Below are 26189 nucleotides of genomic sequence, written 5' to 3'. Positions count from 1 at the left end.
CTACTGACCAGTCTCTGACCAGGCCTCCTGATTGGTTCTGGTCAAGAAGGCTGTTAAGTGCAGCTGTACACAATCGTGCATGAAATACAGCCTGGTTGATCAGGCATCCTTTAGAGGTGGAGGTGATAGGGGGTAAGAAAATAATGGCATTGCTTTTTAGTGAGGCTCGTGAGGGAGGCTGTTGATTATTGGTTTTAGTATACAGTATATAAATAATGCTTGAATCTACAAACAATGAAGATAATTTAAATAATTTTTGTATGACATTAATTTGGTTGAAGATCTTGTTTTGAAATGTAAGATTTCCCCTGGGGAAATGATGACATCATTAATACAGAGGGTTCATGGCAAATCTTAATTCTGATAAATTTAATTTAATTCATTGTTGGGGGACAGGCAGCCCATTTATATAAAGAATATGTTGGCTTATATTGAGGTATAACCCCCTCCCCCCAGGATGAATTACTAACCCTCCCAAGGATGCAACCCTACAACAAGCTGACTAACTCCTGGGTAACTATTTAGCCAGGAGTTAAGCTAGGTGAACAGAGGCATTAGGTGATAGGAAATGTGCTCAACCATTTGTCCCACCCAGGATTTGAACCTGGAACTCTAGATCGTCGACTTGAGAAAAAACTCTACTGTACTACTGGGATGATATTAATTGTTTGTTGATTATGGTGATACCTATTCCATGTATGAACTACTGTATGTATCATATACAGTGGTACCTCGGTTTACGAACGCCCGTTTACAAACTTTTCTGGTTACGAGCCCGATTTGTTTGGAAAATTTGAATCGGGATACGAATCTTGCCTCAGGATACGAGTTTGTTGATACGCGTACGGCTGACCTAGCGCGTGGTGGCATGGTGATTGCACACAGAGTTTATCAGTGCCTCACGCCCAGTGACTATCCTGCCTGAATTCTTCCCAAGGATTTACAGTTTCTTTTTGGATTTTTGGCTATTTGACGATAAAAATTGTTATATACAGTATCTCGCCATGGGTCCCAAGAAAGGCAAGGTTCAAGGCATTCATGTGAGAATGACCATAGAGGAAAAACAAGCGATCATTCGTAAGCATGAAAATGGTACAGGTGTTGCAGGTGACGAGTCACAATAACATGGCTAAAGTATGTTGACCAGACCACACACTAGAAGGTGAAGGGACGACGACGTTTCGGTCCGTCCTGGACCATTCTCAAATCGATTTGAGAATGGTCCAGGACGGACCGAAACGTCGTCGTCCTTTCGCCTTCTAGTGTGTGGTCTGGTATGTGTTGTTGAACTAGCTAGGCAGTATAACAAATCTTCAGGGGAAGTGGCAGTAGAGGATGTCGCTTCCTCATTAATTCAGAAAATATGTACAGTATTTGAACTGCAAAGTTTTGCTGAAAAGAATCGGCCAGAAAAAGTTTTAGCTGGCTGTTGCATTAATCTTTTCAATGACAGTGTGATCCCTCACTGCAGACAAGTGTTGCAAAGAAGGGAAAAACAATCTTCAATGTAACATTTCCTTGTGAGAAAATCAAGCAGTGAGCCACAACCAGGACCTAGTGGTATGCAGGCAAACCATGCCAGAGAAATCTTCACTGCCTGATGTTATAATGGAATGGGGATGCCCCTTCTAAACAGTAACACCTCCTCCTCCTCCTCTCCCCTCCTCACCATCTTCCATATACCAACAGGAGTCATCAGCAAGGGTAAGTAATAACTTGAACATACTTTTGTAGTGAAGATTTGGGGAAATTAGGTATAAAATTTACTTTGAAGTGAAGCTTCTGGGGAGTCGGGAACGAAAAAATTCATTTCCCTTTATTTCTTATGGGGAAATTCGCTTTGGTTTACAGATTTTCGGGTTACGAACCGTCTCGGGAATGGATTAAATTCGTAAACCGAGGTACCCCTGTACAGTAATATGGTTTTGTGCTTATGGCAATTATAATGCTATCAAGATTAATGAATATATATATACAGTACTGTACTTTATATGTAATAATTTAAATAATATATACAGTATAAGTATGACTTTTTCTTTAAAAGCACAAGCACATCGTCTCACAAATGTCACCATTTAATAAATAACCACCAGGTACCGAGTGAGTGTAACGGCAAGATCTGATGTTCCATTTTTTGGGCCAACTCTCCCTCTTACATCCACTTTTGAGAAAGGTCCTCAGTTCAAAGAGTTCCTTCTTACTAAACTTATCAATGCTGAGATTGCCTGTTATAAGGCGGAGCGGTTCGCAAAGTTAGAGGTAAGGAAAGTACTTTTGTATTGGACAAATTGTTAATTTAAGGACTTCCCAGCTTTCATGATAATTTGGTGTATCTTTGAAATTTAGATTTAATGTTTAATTATTTAACTGTGCAACACGTCATATGACGTGTTGAATAACTTGCTATAAATTGCGCATAATGTCATATGACGTGATGGAGTATCGCGCAAGATTTGAATGGCGAGCGTGATAGGGGGCTCCCCCTACCCCAATTGCTGCCCAGGGGTTCCCCCTACCCCGATAGCTGCCCAGGGGCTATAGTAAGCAGCCGCCAATTTGTAAAAAAAAAATCCTGCTCTCACCACGTATGCGTGGGAGGTCTCGGTTACCCAGCGGTCACCATGGCGAACGCAAGGTCAAACGCCTCCTGGGCACGCAGCACGCAATCTCTTACTCCGGAACAAATAACCAGTGAATTATTTTCTGATGGTGAGGAAAGTGATTTTGATGACATTGATAAGGACTACACACAATTAACCGATGATAGTAGCACAGACAGTGAATATGAGATACAGCCTCCTCCCATGGCGAGGCCTACACGCTCACCCATGCCTCCTCGCCCAGTGTCTACTCCAGTTCACCCACGACCACACAGTTCTTGTACTCATTTAGTATATGAAGATATTTTGGGCAACGAGTCAGAGGAAGATGACTGTTTGTTTTTCTGGTTTTAGTGAAGTGGATTCAGAGCATAGTGTTACCGCGCCTGTTGCTAGTACCAGTTGTGTTACCGGGCGAGAATTTGTCGCATCGGCAGCATCTCGCCCAGCCAAGAGCTGCCGCATGGCACTACATGAGGAACCAAGACCCCTCATGTTCACATGATTTCACCTCACGTTCACGTAGCACCCGTACTTTGCGCAGACAGGCTTCAGCTCCTGGTCCATGGTGTGCAACGCTTCCTCGCCATCGTGCCGGTGTTGCACCTCGCAGGACACAAGGTATCCTTGTGTGCAGTGATGGTGACAATTTTATTCCTCTAATTCCTGCCATTGACAATAAAGATGTTGGGATTACAGGCCTTTTTCCTGATAATTGTGAGGACATGTGTGAAATGGATTATTTTGCAGCATTTTATGATGAGCCGCTCATGGAATATATTGTACACCAAACAAACCTTCATGCGGCTCATCTCGTTGGAAAAGAGATAATAGAATATTCACGACTGCAGCGTTGGAAAAACACTAATGTAGGTGAAATGTATATATTTTTGGCACTATGTATGTTGATGAAACATTGTGTCAAACACACTAACACAGATTATTTGAGCAAAGACCAGACTGTTCCAACACCTTTGTTTGGGAAATATGTCCCAAGACAGGTTTCAGATACTCCTCGGGTGTTTTCATTTTGCAAGTACTGTAATGAAGACTGGACAGAGGATGATAGACTTTGGAGAGTCAGGCACTATATGAATGAAGTGATTGGAAAGTAGAGAGATTTCTACGTACCAGCACAGAAGCTGATGATTCACGAATCCCTTGTGCTTTTCAAAGGACGTGTTGCCTTCAAGCAGTATATTCCCTCCAAACGCAAAAGATTTGGATTGAAAATCTTTGTTCTTTGTGACTATGAAACAGAATACGTGTTACGCATGATTCTGTATTCTGCTAGCGATGTAGACATTCCCGGTAACGACCAACATGGTTTCTCAGGTAGTGTGGTGAAGTCACCGATGGCACCATGGATGAACAAGGGCTACATTTTATACACGGATAACTACTATACAAGACCCTTGCTAGCTAGGTTCTTGATTGAACTTAGAACTGGAATGGTTGGCATAGTAAAGCCAAGAAGGGAAATGCCAGTGTTTGACAAAAATCTTGAAGGTGGTGACTGCCAGCTAAGAAAATGTGATCAAATACTGTTAGGTGGAAAAACAAGAGAGGAGTGAACTTGCTGACAACCGTGCATGATGATACAATGGTGAACAGTGGCAATGTGAACCGAGTAATGCAAGATCCAGTATATAAGCCAGATTGTGTTCTTGACTATAATATCAACATGCGTTTGGTCGATATGTCTGACATGATGGTGGGCACTGACGAGTATGTACGGAAAACATTGAAGTGGACGAAAAAGTGTTTTTTCCACATGCTGAACAGCTACAATATGTATCTGGTGAAAGTGGACGTAAACAAAGTTTCCATTCGTTTGGTTTACACTTGTGACACAGTTACTAACAAAGTTTGGCAAAGATGTTCCTGGCATACAAAGATCCATCATGAACCCCAGTGTTGCAGCATGCTGCTACACCCAGGCTCACGTACATGGTGGCCTTTTAAGCACACAGACTAAAACATTTGCCACCAGCTGGAATGCGTTCAATAGGCCAACGTGATTTCTTGGTATGTAAAACAAAAAAAAAAAAAAAAAAAAAAAAAAGAGATAAGAGACGTAAACTGGTGCAAACATGGTGTGAAGCGTGTGCAGTCTTACTATGTGCTGTCAACTGCTTCAACGACTACCACTCTCTCCAAGACTTCTAAATGTGCAATAATAGTGCAAAAACCTGTAAATAGTGCATGCATGTGTATAAATATAATAATGAACAATGTGAAAACATATTATATTGACGTAATTGAAAACATTCGTGTGCTCATGTGTATACTCGATGTATGCAACATTTATTATCATGGAACATGAAGTAACATTATATGCAACACAACTATTGAATAATATTTGTGATAAAATATGCCTAGACACTAAATAATGCCACGAAAATAAATTCGTGGCAACTATGGCTGCTTGAAGACCACACGTGACGCCTCTGGGATGCACCTTGCATAAGCGAGCATGCAGGTTGTGACGTCATCGCTGATATTGTCAGCTCATTTACGTCATTGGTAAGTACAATTACATTTTATTTTTCTCGTGGTCAGGGAACACAAATTAACAGGTTAGGAAGGTTTTTTTTTTTTTTTATGCACTTGTGGGTGACAATGGCCAATTGCCCTTAACACAATGGTTAATACAGGCAGAGGGATACCAGAAATTAGCTATAAAATCCTTACTATTTCTGGCGTGGGGTGGGGGGGAGCCCTTTCGGTTCCCCGGAGCCATCCAGGCTGATATGTATATCATTAGACTTTGGCATCAGTGTAAATGGAGTTAACACTGTTCTAGGTCTAGGTTCTAGGAGTTCTAGGCCTACCGGGGACCATGAGCCAGAACTTGGACCCCTCAGAGAGGCACAAGGAGCAATGGTCTATAGAAATCCCCATGTGATTTGGAGCATTCTATAAATCAATTGTGGCAACAGTCAATTGAAGGAGTTTTAAGCCTACCAGAGACCAGAGCCAGAACCTGGCCCCGCTCAAGAGAGACACGAGGAGCAATGGCCTTAAGACACCCCCGTGTATTTGGAAGCAGTCTTTGTCTGCCATCTACCAGGTCAGGCACGCAGAAAGGTAGGAATTTCAAAACAAAGTACTGCTGGTCAAAAATTGCAAACCGAAAGTCGAACTAGCAAACAGAACTCCCTAATCAAAAACAAGGAAAGAAACATGACGTCACCACAACTGCCTTGCATCCGTCTGTGTAACCCTCTCCTCCCCGGGAGGGGGATGTGGAAGTGGATTCAGACCTCCACGCTCCATGAACTCTCATCAGTTCAAGAGACTGTTGTTGGTAACGGTCGATCGCTCTGGCTTCACTCTTTGCGAAGTGCTGCTTAGCGGTGTTACTCTGTATTGGTGGTGTGAGTCAGGAGTAACACAAGAGTACAGGGGCTTCATGCACCTAGGTTCCTACCTTCCTTCCTTCCATGCACCTACCTTCCATAGGTGCCCCGTAAGTACTGCCTTTGCGGCCTCAGGGTTATCTTCATGAGCAGTTCAGGAGCAGCTACATCCGTGTGGTTCTGTCGCTGCTTGGTGATTGCCCCACCCTTGGGTTTCAGCTGGGGTGGTTCTTACTCCTGTTTCCTCTTGGGTAGGAGGTAGTTTCGTCCCTGGCTGGGGCGCGAGGTTCTGTGCTGCTTTGTGATATACACATAGCGACCGGTTCTGTTCACCTGGAGACGTTGTGCTTTTGTGGGGTTTTTCTTTTATGTTTTGATTTGCTTGGTAGGGGTATGCCTGGTGTGGCGGTAGGACCACTTGTAGGAATTTGGTGGCCTTCCACTAGGTCCCCGTGCTTTCACACGTTGCAGGGGTTCAGCTATTAGTTTGTTTGCTCGTTAGCTCTGGGATAACGGTTAGCAGTACCTTGCCTGGGCTTCCCTTAGCAGTCAGCCTAATGGTCCTGGAAACCCCCTTTGGGGCTCAGTGGTTGGATGTAAGGGACTTCAGAGTTCCACCTCGCCTTGTGCGAGTTTGAAGTTTGCTCTGTCCCCTTGTCTCAGGGTGACACTCACCGTATGCCTCCACCTTGCTCCCTTTTGGGATCAGTGACGCCTATGACCCGGAGTCCTGCGAGTGGTGTTCTTTGCTTGTACTCCATTCATCCCAGTCCACTGAGACTGATATTGGGTGCAGGCAGCTTTAGCATTGCATGTGAGGTTTTGGTTGCAGCAACGTGTGAGGTTGGTTGCCTTTCCCGATGCCCTGCAGCTGCTCCGCTGAATTATACTGGTAGCGAGACTCGGGCGGCTTTAGGGATCGCCCCTTCTGGATCGGCGGCAGAGGCATTCAAGCCTGGTCCTCCTGCTGGAGCTTTTGGGTTGCGCCAGCGGGCCCCCTTCATCCCTGCCTTTCCGGTGAACTCTGCTTTTTCTCCCGAGGCAGAAGGTTTGGAGGACGGCCCAACTCTGGGTCCTGACGTGGAGGATTCCGGGGTTGGGGAAGAGTTAACTTGGCGGGGGCCTGGGCCTCGCTTCTCCCTGTTCGGGTGTTTGGTATCCTCAGCACGGGGCTTGTTACAGGGGAAGGGGTTTTTCCTATCCCCCTCCCTGTACGATTTTGTTATGAGTTCGACTCCTCCCTCGGTTCGGTTCCGAGTTTCATTGGGTTCTTTGGTTTCCCCCTTCTGGAGGTTTTTGGCTTACCGCATTTCCACCAAGGAAGGTGTGGGAGGCCCTTGCAGCTTACCTCCTGCGAGATCCGGATTACACCTTGATAATGAAGCCTTCTTTTGAGTTGGCTCCTCTTTTCCTTATTGGGTACATTACAAGATGCCGGAGTCTTCCTGGCTGGCAGACTGCCATTTCTTTCATTGGGGGCTTGGCATTCGTCCTGTCAGACTGCGCACTTGAATGGCGAGAGTTGACTACGGTCGTTCAGGTTTTCCTGGGGGGGTAAGTTGGAGCACCTCAATGTGTGGTTGTTTGCCCCCATTCTTCCTTATGTCGGCCAGGTGCGACTTCACGTGCAGGTGCCCTCTCTTTTGGCATCCCTAGTGACTGCAGAGTCTGTGGTGATGCATTTTCTGCAGGCGGCTTTGTCTAGTTGACGACCTGTGTCACTCATATGTTCGTGGGAGGGGGGCAACCGCCACCCAAACAACGTCGGTTGTTTGGGCGGCGATGTGGGAGCCTGATCTTGGCCGTGCTGGTCTATCCGTCGGGTTGTATCTGGCTTCGGCGGATGTTCTGGTTTGTTCAGGGGCGTCCCTTCAGCTGCTCTCGTGATCACTGTGTTCGGATCCTGGGAGCTTTGCGTCGGCTGCTGCATCGCCGGCATCCTCTGAGGGTTTTTTCGGGGTTCTATGTCCTGTCGCCTCCCCTTGCTCTTGCTCGATGTGTTCACGGATGCCTCGTCTCTCAGCTGGGGTTTTCTGACCAGTGCTCACCAGGCTGGCCAGAGTCAATGGGGTCCATCCTTTCATCGGGCTCACAGCAAGGCGCAGGAGTTCACAGTGATGTGGCATTCAGTTCAGAGGGTTCGTGTTGCTCGTGGAGCAATGATCTGGCTCCATTTGGACTGCTCCCCAGTGGTTCATTGTCTAAACTGCGGGGCTTCGATGCGGTCCTTGGCTCTGTGGGGCTGGTCGCTTCAGGTGACTCGTTTGCTGAATTCTCGGGGTTTGGCTCTCCTGGCGGTTCACGTTCAGGGGGTGTCAAACGTCCTGGCAGATGGCCTGTCTCGGTTCATTCCCCTATCCATGAAATGGACTGTCGACACAGACTCGTTAAGTTGGCTCTGCTGGACGTCTGGGCACCTAGAGGTGGACCTCTTCACATCAACTTGGCCGAGGCATCTTCCAGTGTATGTGGCGCCCTTCCCAGACTGCGAAGCTGTTGGGGTCGATGCCTTTCGGCTGGACAGGTTGAGTTGGGGTTACCTGTATCTCTTCCCACCGATTTGGTTGTTGCTCCGGGTCCTGGTTAGCTTAGAGAGACTTACCAGGGATGAGTAGTCCTGTTGGCTCTTTGGTGGCCGGCCCAGCCCTGGTTTCAGGCGCTTTATGCTCGATATCTGAACCCGAGGGTCTTCCCATGGCTCTGTTTCTTTCAGGAGATCGGTCCATTCCGGTACATGGCTGGTTCGATCTTCTCTGTTTCTCACGTCTGGTCTTTTTGACGGGGTTTATCACCACTTGTATGGTGATCAGGTGGTCCCAACTGCGAGTTTCGTCTTGACGGCAGTATGAAATTTCCTGGCGGCCTTTTTGGCACTTGGCTCTTCGTAGGTTGTGTTCGATTTCTGGTCGGGTTGTTTTGTCCCTTCTCTCTTGGTTGTTTCAGGACCGTCTTCTTATGCCAGATACTGCCGCCTTGTTTTGGGTGGTGCTGGTGGACCCGCTGCAGCTTACCTTTGGGTTGGATGTCACTTCTGCTCTGTTCCGCAAGCTTTCTTGGGCGTTGTTTTCACCTCCGGCCTGCTCATGCGCCGCCTGAGCTGTCCTAGTCGATACACCGGGTGCTCTCTTCTCCCTTCTCCTCGGTTTGGGGTGGCCCCCTCGGTTGAGGACTGTTTTTCTTCGGCTCTTTTTCTTGTTGGCATTGGCCTCTGAGGGTCGGGTTAGAAAGTTTCATGTTCTCCTCCAGCGCAGGGGTTGCTGCTCTTTCGGTCCTGGTGGTCTTTTCTTCATTTGCAACCGTCTCCTTCTTTTCTGGCGAAGAATAAGTCTGCTGTTTTCCAAAGGGGTCCTTGGGTTGTTGATGCTTGGTTGGTTCAGCCAGGGGTGCATCATGTTTTGTCTGTTTGTGGCTCTTCACCATTATTTGTGTGTTACGGCCCCTGTGGCAGAGGACGCACTTTGGGTTAACCCAGTTTCCCTTCTTCCCTATTCCAGGGCACGGGACTCCCAGGTTGTCTGCGGGATTATTCAGTCCAGCCAGCCTGCGGTGTTTCCCCGTGCCCACGCCGTTCGTAAGTTTTGCATTCGGCTGCTGTTTTGGTATGTCCTGGTCTATTTTTTGGGCACAGGGCTATTGGAGGTTGAAAAAGGTCCTGGCTGCAGTTGTGGTGACTTTGTTTCCTTGTTTTTGTTTGGGGGAGTTCTGTTTGCTAGTTTGGCTTTCGGTATGCAATTTTTAACCAGCAGTAGTTTTTGAAATTCCTATTTTTCTGGGTGCCTGACCTAGTAGATGGCAAACAAAGACTGTTTCCAATTATACGGGGTGTCTTTAGGCCATTGCTCATTGTGCCTCTCTTGTGGGGGCCAGGTTCTGGCTCTGGTCCCCGGTATGCTTAGAACTCTTTCGATTGACTGTTGCCACGGTCTAATATATACATATTAGCCCGGTATAGCTGTGGTGAGCCCCTGGGTCTTGCCCAGAAAATGGCGTTTCATTGCATTCAACGCTGGTTTTTTTTTTTTTTTACAGATGCGTACACGATCTTCTCTGCTAAGTGCTCTCGTGGATGATTTGAGGATGAAAACCAATGAATTCCTTGGTGTAACAAAAGTTCCAGAGACGCCCAAGGTGGAGACTACAGGCAACAAGTTCAGAGAGATTGTTCGTAGTGTGCTGATTGGTCGCAAGAACCCTGATGCTGCTGGGGTGTTAAAGAAACCCATTACTAATAATTCAAACACATTATTGGCTGGAACTCCTGCAGTTAGTTGAAATCTGTTCATTTTATATATACTGTGCTATATTATTATTGTTATACTTTTGATAAAGATTACATGTACACACTGAAAAACATAGGGTATATAAAATAACAATCTTTATACAATATACAGTACAGTGGATAAGTGGTTACATAGTAGGTAATTGTTTTATATATAGATTAAAATAAATGAATGCAGAAAAAATTAACTGTCAAATTATCAACAACTACCTTACCTTGAGGTTACCTTGAGATGCTTCCGGGGCTTAGCGTCCCCGCGGCCCGGTCGTCAACCAGGCCTCCTGGTTGCCGGACTGATCAACCAGGCTGTTGGACGCGGCTGCTTGCAGCCTGACGTATGAGTCACAGCCTGGTTGATCAGGTATCCTTTGGAGGTGCTTATCCAGTTCTCTCTTGAACACTGTGAGGGGTCGGCCAGTTATGCCCCTTATGTGTAGTGGAAGCGTGTTGAACAGTCTCGGGCCTGTGATGTTGATAGAGTTCTTTCTCAGAGTACCTGTTGCACCTCTGTTTTTCAACGGGGGTATTCTGCACATCCTGCCATGTCTTCTGGTCTCATGTGATGTTATTTCTGTGTGCAGGTTTGGGACCAGCCCCTCTAATATTTTCCACATGTAGAATATTATGTACCTCTCCCGCCTGCGCTCAAGGGAGTACAGTTTTAGGCTCTTTAGTTGGTCCCAATAGTTTAGATGTTTTACTGAGTGGATTCTAACAGTAAAGGATCTCTGCACGCTCTCCAGGTCAGCAATTTCTCCAGCTTTGAAAGGTGCTGTCATTGTACAGCAGTACTCCACTCTAGAGAGCACAAGCGTTTTGAAAAGTATCATCATCGGTATAGCATCTCTAGTGTGAAAAGTTCTTGTTATCCAACCTGTCATTTTTCTTGCAGTTGTGACGGCTACTTTGTGTTCTTTAAAGGTAAGGTCTTCCGACATGAGTACACCCAGATCCTTTACATTGCCTTTTCGTTCTATGTTATGAGTTGCCCGAGTTTTGTACGTGGTTTCCGTTTTTATATTTTCATTTTTTCCATAGCGCATGAGCTGGAACTTATCTTCGTTAAACACCATATTATTTTCTGTAGACCATAGAAAGACCTGATCTACATCTGACTGGAGGTTCGCCGTGTCCTCTGTTGCCTACTCTCATGAAGATCCTAGTGTCATCTGCAAAGGATGATAGTGCTATAGGTTGTGTTCTTGTCTGTCCGATATGAGGATGAGAAAAAGTACTGGAGCAAGCACAGTAAGTACCCTGGGGGACTGAGCTCTTCACGGTTGATGGGCTGGATTTTATTTTGTTGACTATTACACATTGGGTTCTGTTGGTCAGGAAATTGTAGATCCATCTGCCTATTTTTCCGTTTGAACGCATTTTATGTGCAATAACGCCATGGTCACATTTATCAAAAGCTTTTGCGAAATCTGTGTAAATTACATCAGTGTTTTGTTTGTCTTCCATAGCATGTAATGCCATATCATAGTGGTCCAGCAACTGCGACAGGCAAGAGCGCCCTGTTCTGAAACCATGTTGTCCGGGGTTATGGAGATGCTGTGATTCCATGTATTTTGTGATCTTACTTATTAGCACTCTCTCAAAAATTTTTATGATGTGCGATGTTAGTGCTATCGGTCTGTAATTTTTTGCCTCTGCCTTATTTCCTCCTTTATGAAGTGGTGCTATCTGCTGTTTTTAGTATATCAGGAATAACGCCAGTATCTATTCTTTGTCTCCACAGAATGTGGATGGCCTGCGATAGTGGTTTTTTACAGTTTATAAATTTTATAGTTCCAAGAATCCGGGCCTGGTGCAGAGTGCATAGGCATACTGTTTATGGCTTCTTCAAAATCCAGTGGGTATAGGGTGACGTCTGATATATGATTTGATGTTGGTATCATATCCACGAAAAATTCATTTGGGTTATCAATCTTTAGTGTGTTTAATGGCTCGCTGAAAACAGTCGTACTGCTTCCTCAGTAGCTCGCTCATTTCTTTGTTGTCATCGGTGAAAGTTCCATCTCCCTTTCGCAGGGGCCCGATACTAGATGTGGTTTTTGATCTTGATTTTGCATAGGAGAAAAAATAGTTTGGATTTCTCTCTATTTCACTGATGGCCTTTTGCTCTCTCTGCCTCTCCTGGGTTTTGTATGATTCTTGTAGCTTGAGTTCAATTGTTTCTATTTCTCTACCTAACCTTCTTCGCCGTTCTTGAGATAGGGTGCGACTCTCAAGTTGTTCCGCGATTCATTTTCTTCGGCTATATAGGGAACGACGTTCCCGTTCCAATCTGCATCTCTTCCTCTTTTTTCATAGAGGTATGCAGTTTGAACATATATAGTGCTACTGAGCTTATTTTTTCCAGGCACTGGTTCAGGTTTGCATTTTCTAGCTGTTGTTCCCAGTATATTTCTGTGAAGTCCTGGTTTATTTGCTCCCAGTTTATCTGTTTATTATTGAAGTTGAATTTGCTGAAATCTCCTCCACCGGGAATCTGGACTGGTTTTGAAGGTATACTCCCCATGGTTGTCATAACTTCAATTAAGTTGTGATCTGAGTAACAGGTATTTGTAATCATTGTTCCTGATCAATTCATCATTATTAGTGAAAATGAGGTCCAGCGTGTTCTCCTTCCTAGTTGGTTCTACTATTTGCTGGTTTAAGGCAAACCTGTCGCACATCCATAGCAGGTCATTTGCATGTGCCTGTTCATTTAGGCTACTTGCTGGTATTCTTTCTGATATTACTGTATTAGCCAGGTGCTTCCATTTCAGGTGCCGTAGGTTGAAGTCCCCAAGCAGGATGATGTTCGGAGCTGGTTTTGTGAGGTTTTCCAAGCAGTGTTCTATTTTCATTAGTTGGTCTTTAAACTGGTGAGGGTTTGCCTCCGGTGACTTATATACAAGGACAATAACTACATTTAAAATCTCTATTTTGATTATCAGCACTTCCACCATATCATTTGAGGTGTTTAGCAGCTCAGTACAGATGAGTGTGTCTTTGATGTAGAGGCTGACCCCACCCTGAAGCCGGTGTTTCCTATCACATCTGAAAAGATTGTAGTCTGAGATCCATATTTCACCATCAAGGTAGTCCTTTGTGTGGGTTTCTGTTAGGGCTGCAAACACTACATTTGCCTCATGGAGACCATCTATAAAATGAACTTTGTTGGATTGTCGTGTTTTTATACCCTGGATGTTGGCAAATATAAATGATGTTGTCGTGGAAGTGCTGGAAGCCTTACTTGGTGTTAATATCTGAGGCTCTGGTAAGGAGGCCACTGTGTTTGCATCCAGGGTGTGTTGTTTTGGAAGTGATTCGTCCAGTTTTGGTAGTAGGACGGGTGTTGTCTGGTGTAGTACCTGTGTGCTTGTTGATAATTTGAATTCCAGTCTTGTGGGTATCTCCGTTCCCCTCTGTAATCCTGTAGTGGTTCCATCTGACTGTTCCTCTCTCTTATATTTAGTACTCTGTTTCTGCCTTCCTGTAAAAAATTTCCAGTAGTGTCATATTGATCTTCCCGTCTATAACGCTCTGTACCTCTCACATGGAATTCCGGACACTGAAGATTGTAGCATTTTTTGTCCCTAATTGAAAATTGACATAATTTAGGGTGAAAGTATCTACACCCTGTTCCAAAACGGCATGTAGCCCTCTCCAACATGTTCCTGCATTTTCGAGGATGCAGAAAATGGCATTTTGCTCCTAATTTTCCATATTTGCATATTCCTCTAGCGTAGAATTTGCAAATGTGTTCCGGTTTTGCGTTTTTCAAGGTATTTATATCTGTGACTGTCTTGTCTACCTCTTTATTGGAGCCATCTCCGTTTTTCGTCCCAATTCCTTCATCTATGCACTCTGTCTCACTGTTGCTCTCATCGTTTATATTATCTGGCTCTGCAATATTGCTGTTATTTTGTACCACAATAGTCTCCTCCTCCACACTACTGCTGCGGTTCTCTAAACTATTTGTTCCCGAGTTTTGGTCGTTATCGAATGTTGACTTTTCCCAGTCTGCATATATCACTGGTAGCCTGTCTGTGAATGATAATCTGTGACTCTGGAATGTTTTTCATCAGTTTAGTTATGTTCTCTAACATTAATCTGTCATCTTTGCAAACCCAGTAAATTGCTTGCTTGTTTATGCATCCTGGAGCTAATTCTGTACAGCCCAGGTGAAATCTTATGCTACAGATGCAGCACTGCACGCCTGCATTACGTCTTCCCAATACTCCCGAACACTCGCCACACATCTCCATTGTCTGATGTATTGTGTTGTATTTGAGATTCACTGTATGGATCACTTGTTGATGTCAGTCCTTTTAACTCTATATAAAATTATATGTATATATATTTATATGTTTAATATTTATAATATTATATGTATACCGTATATTTGTAGTATTATGTATGTTATTTTGTTGAAACTTTATGGCAGGTACTTAGCGTAGGGTAGCGAAGCTGGTCCCCCGGTTGGTACAGGTGACCTCTTGTTGTCCCAGGTTGATGTCACCAGTTTCCAGTTACCCGATTTATAACCACTGATGCCGCCTCTTGCCACAATTATATATTTCTAGTATTCTATATTTATAATATTCTATGCCTGATTTTTCTTCACTTCCAACTTATATGTTGTTGTGATACCCGTTCCACATCACTGTTCCACTAATCACCGTTCACTATTTTTTTTTTTTTCCTAATACACGCATGTACACAAAGCGTCGTTCACTGGCTCACACGTGGTCTCCCGTTTATTCTCTATTTAACACAAAGTTCTATTGTTAATGACTATTTTCAAATTTCCAGCGGGTCACTATGCACTTTGTCTGTAATCAGTAATCCATGGCAGTAGTGCTAAGAATCCCGGTTAATGTCACGATTTTAATGGAGCGCGCACGGTACGTCTTCCCCCTCCCTCGACCTCGACTCGAGAGCTATAATTGTCTCTAATTTTAGCTTTGACATTAAGTTGTATGCAAGCAAAAATTCCACTATCATAGGTAGGGATGACATTCTAGTACCATATCCACAATAAATAGCTGTTATCCTCTCATTTTTCATCGGCATTATTCTGCACACACAATGAATTGTAAATATCCCTGCAGGGTCATTGTTGATGGTGGGAAGTCACTGGAGCAAACTTGGTCAAGCCCAGACAGTCGTATTTAAATATCACAATTGCCCTTTAGGGAGGTCTCTCACTATTGTTGTCGTATGTGCTCAACTATATGTACCTAAGCACCCAAGTCTGAGAAGGGACTCCAATGTTCTTTTAAACCTTCCTGGGGGTATTGATTTGCAGGCTAGAGAGAACTTGTCTTTAGATGGTAAAATTTCATGTATCCTCCCTCTCCATACAAGCCAGTCATCCTCGGGGCCTGCCTGGGTATGGTTCAATGTTTCTTGTGAAGTAGAGGCCATAGCCTTTATTATTACATATATATTTTGTAGGGAGAGCCCCGTCTGCTCCCCTGAGCTATCCAGGCTGATATGCTAATGTCAGACTTTGGCATGAGTTCTGTGGGCCTACCGGGGACCACGAGCCAGAATCTGGCCTCCCTCACAGAGGCACGAGGAGCAATGGCCTATAGAAACCCCTGTGTGGTTGGAACCATTGTGTCTGCCATCGACCGGGTTAGGCACCCCAGAAAGGTAGGCATCCCAAAACAAACCCCTTATTCTGGTGAAAATTGCTACAGAACGCTGAACAAGTGGATAGAACTTCCCAAACAGAAACGAGCAAATGAGTATAAAAAAATTATGTTTATTCAGGTAAGGTACATACATAAAATAGATTTTACATAATTTGATCGATTTATAGATGGAGCTAGTACATACAATGCCTAAAGCCACTATTACGCAAAGTGTTTCTGGCAGGAAAAACATTAAAGACCAAAACTTAATACTAATTGAGTATAAAGAATAAAATGTGTTGAGAACAAATAAAAATAAAGATAAAAAAGGGGGAAACATGGCTGAAAACGCAGCACAAATACAATTAGGTCGACAAACGGCGTTGTTTCAGAAAAGACATGGGTTGACAATAGGGGGGCAAGGTAGGTTACAGGGAATTTATTAGGTAGTGCTTCGTTTTTATCTTAAACTGGACGAGAGAGGAACAGTCTTTAACATGGTTGGGAAGATCATTCCACATTCTGGGTCCCTTGATTTGTAGAGCATTTCTAGTTTAAGTCGTACTCTTGGAATATGAAAACTGGAAATATTTCTGGTGTGGTGCTCATGGGATCTGTTACAACCTTTATTGAAGTTTTTGAGGTCAGGATTGGCATTACAGTTCAGCATTTTATATATGTATAATACACAAGAGAGAATGTGCAGTGACTTAATATCTAACATATTCAGAGATTTGAGTAGGGTATGACGTCACATGTCACCGCACTGCCGTCTGCACAGCTCCCACCTCCCCAGGAGGGGGAAGGGAGAGCCCCAGACCCCCTCGCTGGCTATCCACCTCTCGGTTCTGAGGCTGATGCTATAGGCAATGGTCGTGTGCTCTGGCTCCAGTGGTTGTTTCAGCACTGTGCCTTGTGTGTTTTGACTGTCTTGTAGGTGGTGCGTGAGCCAGGAGTGATTCTCCAGTACTCGGGCTGCATGCACCTAGGGCTTCCTTCCCTAGGTGCCCAGTAAGTACTAAGTATTGTCCTTGGGGCCACCTTCCACAAGTTCCTTGGGTTCTGCCTCTACTAGGCCGTTTAGTGCTTTGTTTTTGGCCGCCCTTTGTGTGCTAGGGTGTTCTGTCTCCCTTGTTCGCCTTAGGGTAGGGGGCAATTTGCACTGGTAGAGGCGCAGGGTACTGGACAGCTTTTTTTCACCAAACATAGCGGCCGGCTCTGTTCTGCCTGGGTATGCTGTCCTCTTGTGGGGATTTCTTTTTCTTTGTTTGTCTGCCTGGTGGGGGACTCTGCCTTGGTTCTTGCCCCCTGTGTACTGGGTACTCTTCCTTGTTGCAGTGGTTCTCCCTGCTAGGTCCCTGTGAGCGTACACATCCCGGGGGTTCAGTTCTTCGAAAGTTGTTTGGTAGACTTGGGCGCCAGTTAGCAGTACTCTGCCTGGGCTTCCCTGATCGTGAGTTCCGTCTCAGGACCCTGGGAATCCCCATGGGGGCATGTGGGTCCGATGGATGCGACTCGAGAGTCTTCCCCTCGCTTTTTTGCGAGTTTGAGGTTGATCTGTCCCCTTGTCTCAGGGTGACTCACTGTTTTTGCCTCCATTTGGTGCATGTGGGGTCGGTGGCACCTCCGAGCCGGAGTCCTGTGAATTTTGTTGGTTGTTTATGACTTGGTTACCCAGTCTTATGCTGACTATGTGGGTGCAGGCAGCACGGGCATTGCATGTTGAGTTCAGGTGGTGGCAACGCGCTAGGTTGTTTGCTTCCCGGAAGCCCTGAGGCTGCCTCGAGTCTCTCGGCATCTGTTGGTGGTCAGGTGGCTTTGTTGGTGTCCCAACTGCGTGCTGCTTCTTGGCGGCGGTATGGAGTGTTTTTGGGATCCTTCCTTTTTCTTTCTGTCCCTTCTTAGGTTAGCTGCGTTTTGTTGGCGTGGTCTTGTCCTTCTCTTGTGGAGGTTCGGAGCCGTCATCTTGCCACATACTGTCGCCTCGTCTCGTGCAGCGCTGGCCGAGCCGTTCCGAGTTGCTTCGGTTTTTGAGTTGCCTCTGCACCGCTTCACGAGCCGTCACTGGCGTGGTTCACCTCCGGCCTACTCTTGCGCCGCTTGAGCCGTCCTGGTTCTTGGATTGCGGGCTCTCTTCTCCTCAGTTTGTTATGGACCCTTCGATTCTGGATGGTTTTTCGATGCTCTTTTGTTATGGGCGTTGGCCTATGGGGATTGGGTCAGGGTGCTTCATGCCCTCGTCCGGGGCCTTGGTTTCGGCTCTTTTGGTTTTCCTAATAGGTTTGTTCACTTGCAGCCATCTCCTCGTTTGTTGCAAAGACTGGCACGGCTGCTTGGGTTGTCGATGGTTGGTTGGTCTGGCCGGTGGTGAGTCGTGTGTTTTGTTCAGGTTGCTACACGTCGCTGTGCATGGCATGCCACTGCTGCCGTGACCGGGGTCACGCTTTGGTTTGTTCCCGGTTCCCTTCTTCTCTGTTCTAGGGACCGGTTCTTTCGGGTCGTCCGCAGGGTGGTTCAGTTTTGCCAGCTTGCAGTCTGTCCCCGTGGGCATGTCATTCGTAGGTTCGCTCTGCGTTCCTTCGTTGATGTTCCTGGGTGTTGTCGGGCCTGTGTGGCCTTGGGTTGGCAGTTGCAGTTTTGTCTGCGCTTTGCATTGGGGTGTGTGCGACGTCCGCCTCCCAGATTAGGTCCTTCTTGTTTTCGTCTTTGGGTAGGTAGCTCCGGAGAGGCGAAGGGGCTCCCCCCTAGAAAAGCAGCGTTGAATGTAATGAAATGCCATTTTCTGGGGGAGTCCCGGAGGCTCCTTGGCAACCCTCCCTCCCTCCCTCTGGTCGGCAGTTTTCGTGTGTTTTGATGTCCGGCCTCAGAACTGAGAGGTGGATAGCCAGCGCAGGGGTCTGGGGCTTCCCCTTGCCTCTCCCAGGGAGGGGGGAGCTGCGCAGACGGTGGCTCGGCAATGTGTGACGTCATACTCATTTACTTGTTTCTGTTTGGGGAGTTCTATCCACTTGTTTTCCTTTTGTAGCAATTTTCACCAGAATAGGGGTTTGTTTTAGGACATGACTGATGCCAAAGCCTGACATTAGCATATCAGCTTCGATAGTTCCAGGGATCCTTCATGACTCGTCCAGAACATGGCGTTTCATTACATTCAACACTGTTTTGTGTAAGTATTCTCAAATCTAACTCACTTCAGATCAGTTTAATGTCATTCATTGCTTGCAATACAAAAATCTGTATTAAAATTACATTGTACAAAGTACTGAAAAAACAGATATCAAAAAGTCTTCCCCTGGGTATTGGAAAACGGTATTTTCAAAATTGATAAATAAAATACAATAATGTATTTTGGTACCAGTGCAGAGGATTTACATTGTTAGCTCACAACATATGAATTGTGAAATTGTGCTGCCAGAAATTCTCCACCTGTTTGCAATGTACATATTTATGCATATACAGTTTGTCAGTATTATTTCCAAATTCGTCTTATCCTTTCAGTACAACACAGTTTATGTTGTACTGAGGATGCAGTAGTCTGATGCCTTTATTTATGGACAATGCACAAATTCCAAATATCAAAATGTTTAATTTTTAACTAAATAACAACTGAAATCAATTTGCACGGCATCCATTTCAACTTAATTTAACCTCTATACAATATTTAAAAAATCGTGATCAATTAGCATTCAACAGTCATTGTTACACGTTTCATCCATGCCCTGTCTCATTCAGTTGTTGGAATATTTTCTCCTAATATTTAGTAACATCCTCAGAGTGCACGCAGTAAAAGCAGTGGAGGCAGCAGCGGTGCACGAACCCCAACATCCAGCCCCGACACAACTCCGAACACGCATATGGCATTGTCGGAAAGTGATGACTCCTCCCTCAATTCCATGGATATTGATTGTCACCCTCAGCCACTTAATGAGGACTCGGATACAGGTCTAGAGTCAATGTCCTCAGCTGAGACCCCTCACAAGTTATCCCTACAGTGTCCTCTCTGTGGGGGTCATGAGGATGGGGTGTGCGCCCTCCATGCAGACCCTGAAATTGTAATGCGACAGGTCGAAACTCTGAAACACGAGATCAACAAGCTCAAGTGTGATAAACTGGATCTCCTCCGTCAGAATGTGGTAAGTCAGTGAAGAACCTATTGACTTGTCCATATATTTGCCTTGTTAGCTGATTTTTACCAACAAGATGCTTGGCAAGCTGTCAATTCAGAAGCCTATAATTATAATAATAATAAATTATAATACAATGGTACCTCCGTTTTCAAATGTAATCCGTTCCCAGACGCGGTTCGAAAAATGTAAAACCGAAAAGAATTTGTGCATAATAATGTAAATTGAATTAAACCGTTCTACACCCGCAAGAAAATAATAACTTTAAAATACATTTTATATATGTAATACGACTTATATTTTGTAGTACAGTATGTACAAGTATGTTATCTTTACTGAGGACTCTTGTTGGCGTATGGAAGACAGTGAAGAAAATGGGTGTGAGGGGGGGGGAAGAAAGGTGTTAGTGTTTGGAAGGGGAGTCCCCTTCCATTAAAACAGCAATGATGACATTTCTGGGGGTACTGTTACGTGTTTCAGACATAGCACTAAGACCTGATTGTGGCTCACTGCTTGCTTGCCTTGCTAAGAATCTGCCTTTAGACACTTGTTTGTCCCTATGTTTTAACAGTTGTCTGTATTGAGACATCACATTGTCTCACTATGAATGATTGTTTTTTTTCTTTATCATCCTCACAAGTATTTTCTTAGGTTGAACTTTACCACTGACTTTCTTGGAACCTGTGGCATAATATATAATACACTTTTATGTTCAGAGACCAAAAAAGCACAAAGAATGAAATTGTGGACAAAGAATTCAAGCGCGAGAGACACTGGTAAACTGAAGTGCGTCATGTGCACGGTCGACCCATATGTTTATCAACAAACTTGAGCATAGGGGCAAATATTGAGTACCGAGTCCAATTTGTCAAAGAAATTGAGGTCGAGAAAGGAAAAAAGTCGAAAACGGGTATTCGAAAACTGAGGTTCCACTAGTAATAATAATAATTGTAATAATATTGTGTAACATTCACCAGATCTTGTTAAGTCATTTCATAGTAGGTATTTGTGTGTTTTATAAAGGCACTGGTTATATGCAATGTTTGAGCAGTCCTAAAGTTCAATGTGTTTTAGTGTACATTTGTAGGTAATATAGTATTTGATACTATGAGATGTAAATTAACAAGTAACAAATAATGAAGTTTCTTTAGTGGTACTTAATGTACAGTGGGGATGTGTACTGCTATATTTGAAAATCTATTGTTTGTGGTAAACAACATAGTACATTTATAGTAGTGTATTTAATACTTACAATAACTGCAAAAAGCCACTGACTTAATTGGGATGAAGAATTAAGATTTATGCTACTTGATTTAACTCTTGCCTTTCATGTTGCATTCTTTTTACCTCTTTCTTTACACAATTTGATAATGGTCCAAGATGTCTTCATTTTCTGTCTTTCCAGATGTGTAGGTTAGGTATTTACTTTTAATAGATATATACAAGTACATAATGTCAAATAGGTATTTTTCTGGGGGAGTCCCGTCAGCTTCCCGGAGCTATCCAGGCTGATGTTAGTACAATATTAGCTTTCTGGCATCAGTTAAAGTGCATGGAGTTCTTGCCTACCAGGGACCATGAGACAGAACCTGGCACTGTCAGAGGCACATGGAGCAATGGCGTATAGAAATGCACATGGGATTTGGAGCATTTTATGTCTGCCATCGACCGGGTCTGTCACGCAGAAAGGTAGGCACGCCAAAACAAACCCCTATACTGGTAAAAACATTGCTACTGAAAGGGAAACGAGTGAACGGAATTCTCCAAATGAAAACTAGCAACTAGCATGACGTCGCCGCTCAGTCGTGTGCGCAACCCCCTCCCCTTCCCCGGGAAGGGAAAGTGGGGAGCTGCAGACCTTTGCACCAGTGATCCAACCTTTAGTTCTTGGCTGGTGTGATACTGTCTGGTTGGGGAGCTTCTGGCTCTCCTCCGGTGCAAGAGTTTTTTCTGCTTGTTTGGCCCTGGTGGTAGGTATATTTGGTTGCAGCAGTGTCCTTTTCTGGTGATGTTTGGGTCTATTTTCTGGAGGGGTCCTTGGGTTGTTTATGCTTGGTTGGTTGGGCCGGGGGTGCATCATGTGTTGTGTTCAGTTGCGGCTCTTTGATGTTCTCTTGGTGTCTTGGCCTCTGTGGGCGTGGGTGCACTTTGGTTTGCTCAGGTTCCCTTGCTTCCTCCCTGTTCTGGGGTTTGGTTCTCGCGGGTTGTCTGCAGGGTCGTTTGCTTTGGCCTGTTGTCTTGTTTTAGAGTTAGGGCGTGTGACATCCATCTCCCTGGTTCTTCCCTCTTTTTCCTTATCTTTGGTGAGGTAGCTCTGGGGAGCCGACGGGGTTTCCCCCAGAAAACCAGCGTTGAATGTAATGAAACGCCATTTTCTGGGTGAGACCCGGATGCTCCCCGACATCCCTCCCTCCCTCCCTCCCGGTCGGCTGTGTTTTTGGATGTTTTTGACAGCCAATCTAAGAACTGGAGGTTGGATTGCCGGCGTGGAGGTGTGGGGCTTCCCCTTCCCACTCCCGGGGGAGGGTGGGGTGGGCAGACAGCGTTTTGGTGACGTGATGCTAGTTGTTAGTTTTTATTTGGGGAGTTCTGTCCATTTGTTCGGCTTTCGGTAGCAAAGATTTAACCAGAATAGGGGTTTGTTTTGGGGCGCCTACCTTTGTGGGTGCCAGACCTGGTCGATGGCAGACATAGAATGCTTCCAACCACACGGGGGTTTCTATAGGCCATTGCTCCTCATGCCTTATTGAGGGGGGCCAGGTTGTGGCTTGTGATGCCTGGTAGGGAAGAACTGCATGCACTTTGACTGATGCCAGAAAGCTAATAGTAACATATCAGCCTGGATAGCTCCGGGGAATATCCGGGTCTCGGCCCGAAAATGGGGTTTCATTAGATTCAACGCTGGTTTTTTGAATTTGTTAAAGGAAGTACAAATTGAAAATCAACTCTTAATTCATAAATGGTTTTACACTAACAATTGAATTTACACAAGTTTAGTATATTACTTACTGATTATAATCATGTACTGTATAACTTAGACACTTGACTCGTAAGTGATAATTGTATTTGGTAGGTCTATCCTTAATTTAGGAACCCCTGTCATGTGACATGTGGTTTGGTAGAGTCAGACTCTTGGAATATCCACTCTGTATTTGTTGCTCGTGTAGTGTCTTGTGATTGTGTTGCTGCTCTTAAGGAGCATTTAAGGTCAATCTTCAGACACTGCATAGGACTACTATGTACCCATGTTCAGAGTAGGACCTTAGCCGATATTACGTATCCTCAAGTGTACTCTGATGAAATAGATAATTTATTCTTCCACACCGAGAATGCATGAGTATTCATCACTGCTTCCAATGAACAGCCTTCATCTACTACCAGATTCATCATCACTGTATTTGCATTAACATTTCATTTGGTTTGTTTGTTAAGTTAGGAGCAGTGATCAAAATTTGTGCAAAGTCTGTTCATCTTATTTCTTTGAATGAATTTTGCTAAATGGATTGAAGGATATATGAAGGATGGCTGATACCATATATAATGAAACCCTTCTGCATTATACAGGTTTGTTTTTTAATTCTAGACTTGTCAACGGGAAATAAAGAAGTTAAAGGAGAAGGAACTGAAGCTTGGTGGGGATCTAAGCAGTGCCAACAAGGAAATCCTACGACTGCAGGCACTGCTCAAAGACCTTGGAACAGGCCAGGTGTCTGCTGTGTGAGATCACTAGAGGCATATATGCTGTGTTGTTTTCATATTCCACTGCTGGTCGAATGATCTTGAAAATCCCAAATGTCGTGGACCTCCAAGCCGAAGTGAATTTTGGCATGCAGGTTATTTAAGAATGAATGATGATTGACTATGATGCAGTATTACCCCTGGGTAATGGTATATTTTAGACGTTGTATAGGCAAAGAGGAGACGAATAATAACCCATACCTCAGATCTATTGATCCATCAAAGATTCATTTGGAGAATTTTTGCTTTGCTGAGGTAATTTTCTTCATGTCGATAAGATTTTTGGCAGGTCGTGAAAAAGTAGTGTTTGAGTTTTGATGGTCTGTGAAAGGTTTATGTAACCACTTTGGTGTCTTTAGGAATGGGAAGTGGATTGATACCAAAGTTTTGTATTTTTTAGGTACAAGTTGAGATAATGAGAGAGAGAGATACCAAAGGGAGAATGCAGGACCTGCTGGATTTAAGGCATATAGCTGGGAATGTGCATTGTGGTCAACCAAGACAAATATTTATGCATTTATTATAGTTTAAACAAAAAATGTGGGTGAATAATTTATACATAATTCACCTTATCTGGTTGTTTAGATGAACACAGTACTCACCTCAGCTTTTTATACCAAATATGTAATCTTAAGTTCACTTAGGGGCAAGCAGTTTTGCAACCCTAGAATTGTAGTCATTCCTAAATTTTATAATACACCCTCTAATATTACATGATTGTCCACGATTTTTAATTTTATTTTGTATTGAACTCCATTTGTGAGGTGTTCACTGCACAGTGATGGTGTTTGCCAGTGTGGAGGTGTGGATGACTTGGTATGGCAACCCAAGATAACTTCCACTTCTGATAAGTATTGCAGGATCCTCTGCTCAATATTGACAGCTTCCTCATTTTATCCACACAATCACTAGAGTAGTGAATTGACTGGCAGTTTTCCTAGTATACATCAAGGCATGTTATATCACAAGAAATTAATTAGCGTTATCAAATTTTAAATAGATAAGTTTTTAATCACTAGAAACCTTGATAATAACTGAATTGTTTGATTGTGAATTTTGCATTGCTTAATATAAATGTTCTAATACACATTGCACTGTGGTGCTGAGGAAAGTTCTCTGCCTTTTTTTGTCTCGATACCTTGGTTCGTGACCTGGTCATTATACAAAAAATTGTGCACGTCATCTATTTACCTATTAAGTTTTACCCTATTTCCATTTAAATGGGATGGGGAAGGTGAACCGAGTTTCATGTAGCCATAATTGTCTCATGAATAGGGACCCTTGTGTAGTGACAGTCTCCATATCATAATCCCTAACATTCATTTATCTTTGAAAGTTAACAGAGAATTTGTAAGATGTAATTTATATGGCCTGAAACAGAGGTATTGTGCCTATAAAATGTTTGCATTTCAATTGTTGTGTAGAGGTAGATGGTGTAATATTTTCATATAAATGTCCCCAGCACACACATTAGGTGGGGAAGTTGTCATTGGAGGCATCTCAGCATGCAAACAGTGTTATGGTGTTCCCATGCTTATGGCATCTACAGCACCTTCACCATCATATCAATGATTATACTGTTTGTACTGTTATCATATGTCAAGTGATAGGGTCTGTTATTGCAAATGTGAATTATATTAGTTTGAGGCACGTGTATGAATTAAGGTGTTTTGCTGTAGGAGCCCCTGAGGTGTTGACATGTGATAAATCCATGGGGTAGATGTGGCATGACACTGCTAACTCGCATTGCTCGTGAGGTTTATTGAACTGCTGCTGGTGGTCATGTGATAAGTTAACTGTAGGGAAGAAAACACCAAGTTTCCTTAGTAGTAATGTGATGTTGTGTCAGGTATCTTGTCTGTATCTACCTATTATATCACGTCCAAGTGTTTAGCAGGGTTCATATGTTAGATTTCACCCAAGCATCTTTGGCCTTGCATTGTGTTGCACAGTAATATAATAATTTCTTCCATATGTTGTCCTTCCATTTACGTACTTCTGCCTTCTATATCCCTTGATTTCGTTCCACTTTATCCTATATAAATAAATAAAAAATATATAGATATATAATTTATTATATAATATATTGTTATATAATATATTGTTATATAATATATTATTATATAATATATTATTATATAATATATAATATATTATTATATAATATATAATATATTATTATATAATATATTATTATATATTATTATATATTATATAATATGTTATATAATATATACTAATATATTAGTATATAATATATTATATTATATAATATATTATAATATTATATAATATATTATTATATAATAATTATATAATATATTGGTATATAATATATATATATATATATGAGACAGTGTCAGACTACGGAGGAAGAATTGAAAGGAAATTTCCTCAAGTACTTTCGTATTTAATAATAGATCTATAGAAGGAATTCTTTCTGAAGATGTATT

At 43.6% G+C, this 26189-nt stretch overlaps 1 protein-coding gene across 7 annotated transcripts in view; it reads left to right on the top strand.

Moving 5' to 3' along the window:
• RapGAP1 (Rap GTPase activating protein 1) overlaps nucleotides 1-24850 on the top strand; it is a 171634-nt gene extending 146784 nt beyond the window's left edge. For all 7 annotated transcript variants that reach the window (XM_069319475.1, XM_069319474.1, XM_069319473.1 and 4 more), the window contains 4 exons: nucleotides 2094-2259; nucleotides 9992-10225; nucleotides 19648-20007; nucleotides 23582-24850. In XM_069319475.1, the coding sequence (XP_069175576.1) occupies nucleotides 2094-2259; nucleotides 9992-10225; nucleotides 19648-20007; nucleotides 23582-23719 (898 nt within the window). In that variant the 3' untranslated portion in view covers nucleotides 23720-24850. The remainder of the gene's footprint in view (nucleotides 1-2093; nucleotides 2260-9991; nucleotides 10226-19647; nucleotides 20008-23581) is intronic.
• Nucleotides 24851-26189: the final 1339 nt, after the last annotated feature.

Source organism: Procambarus clarkii, chromosome 93, assembly GCF_040958095.1.
Source record: "Procambarus clarkii isolate CNS0578487 chromosome 93, FALCON_Pclarkii_2.0, whole genome shotgun sequence".
Classification (NCBI taxonomy): domain Eukaryota; kingdom Metazoa; phylum Arthropoda; class Malacostraca; order Decapoda; family Cambaridae; genus Procambarus; species Procambarus clarkii.
Note: the sequence above shows the minus strand (reverse complement) of the source record. Positions and strands in the feature narration are given on the sequence as shown.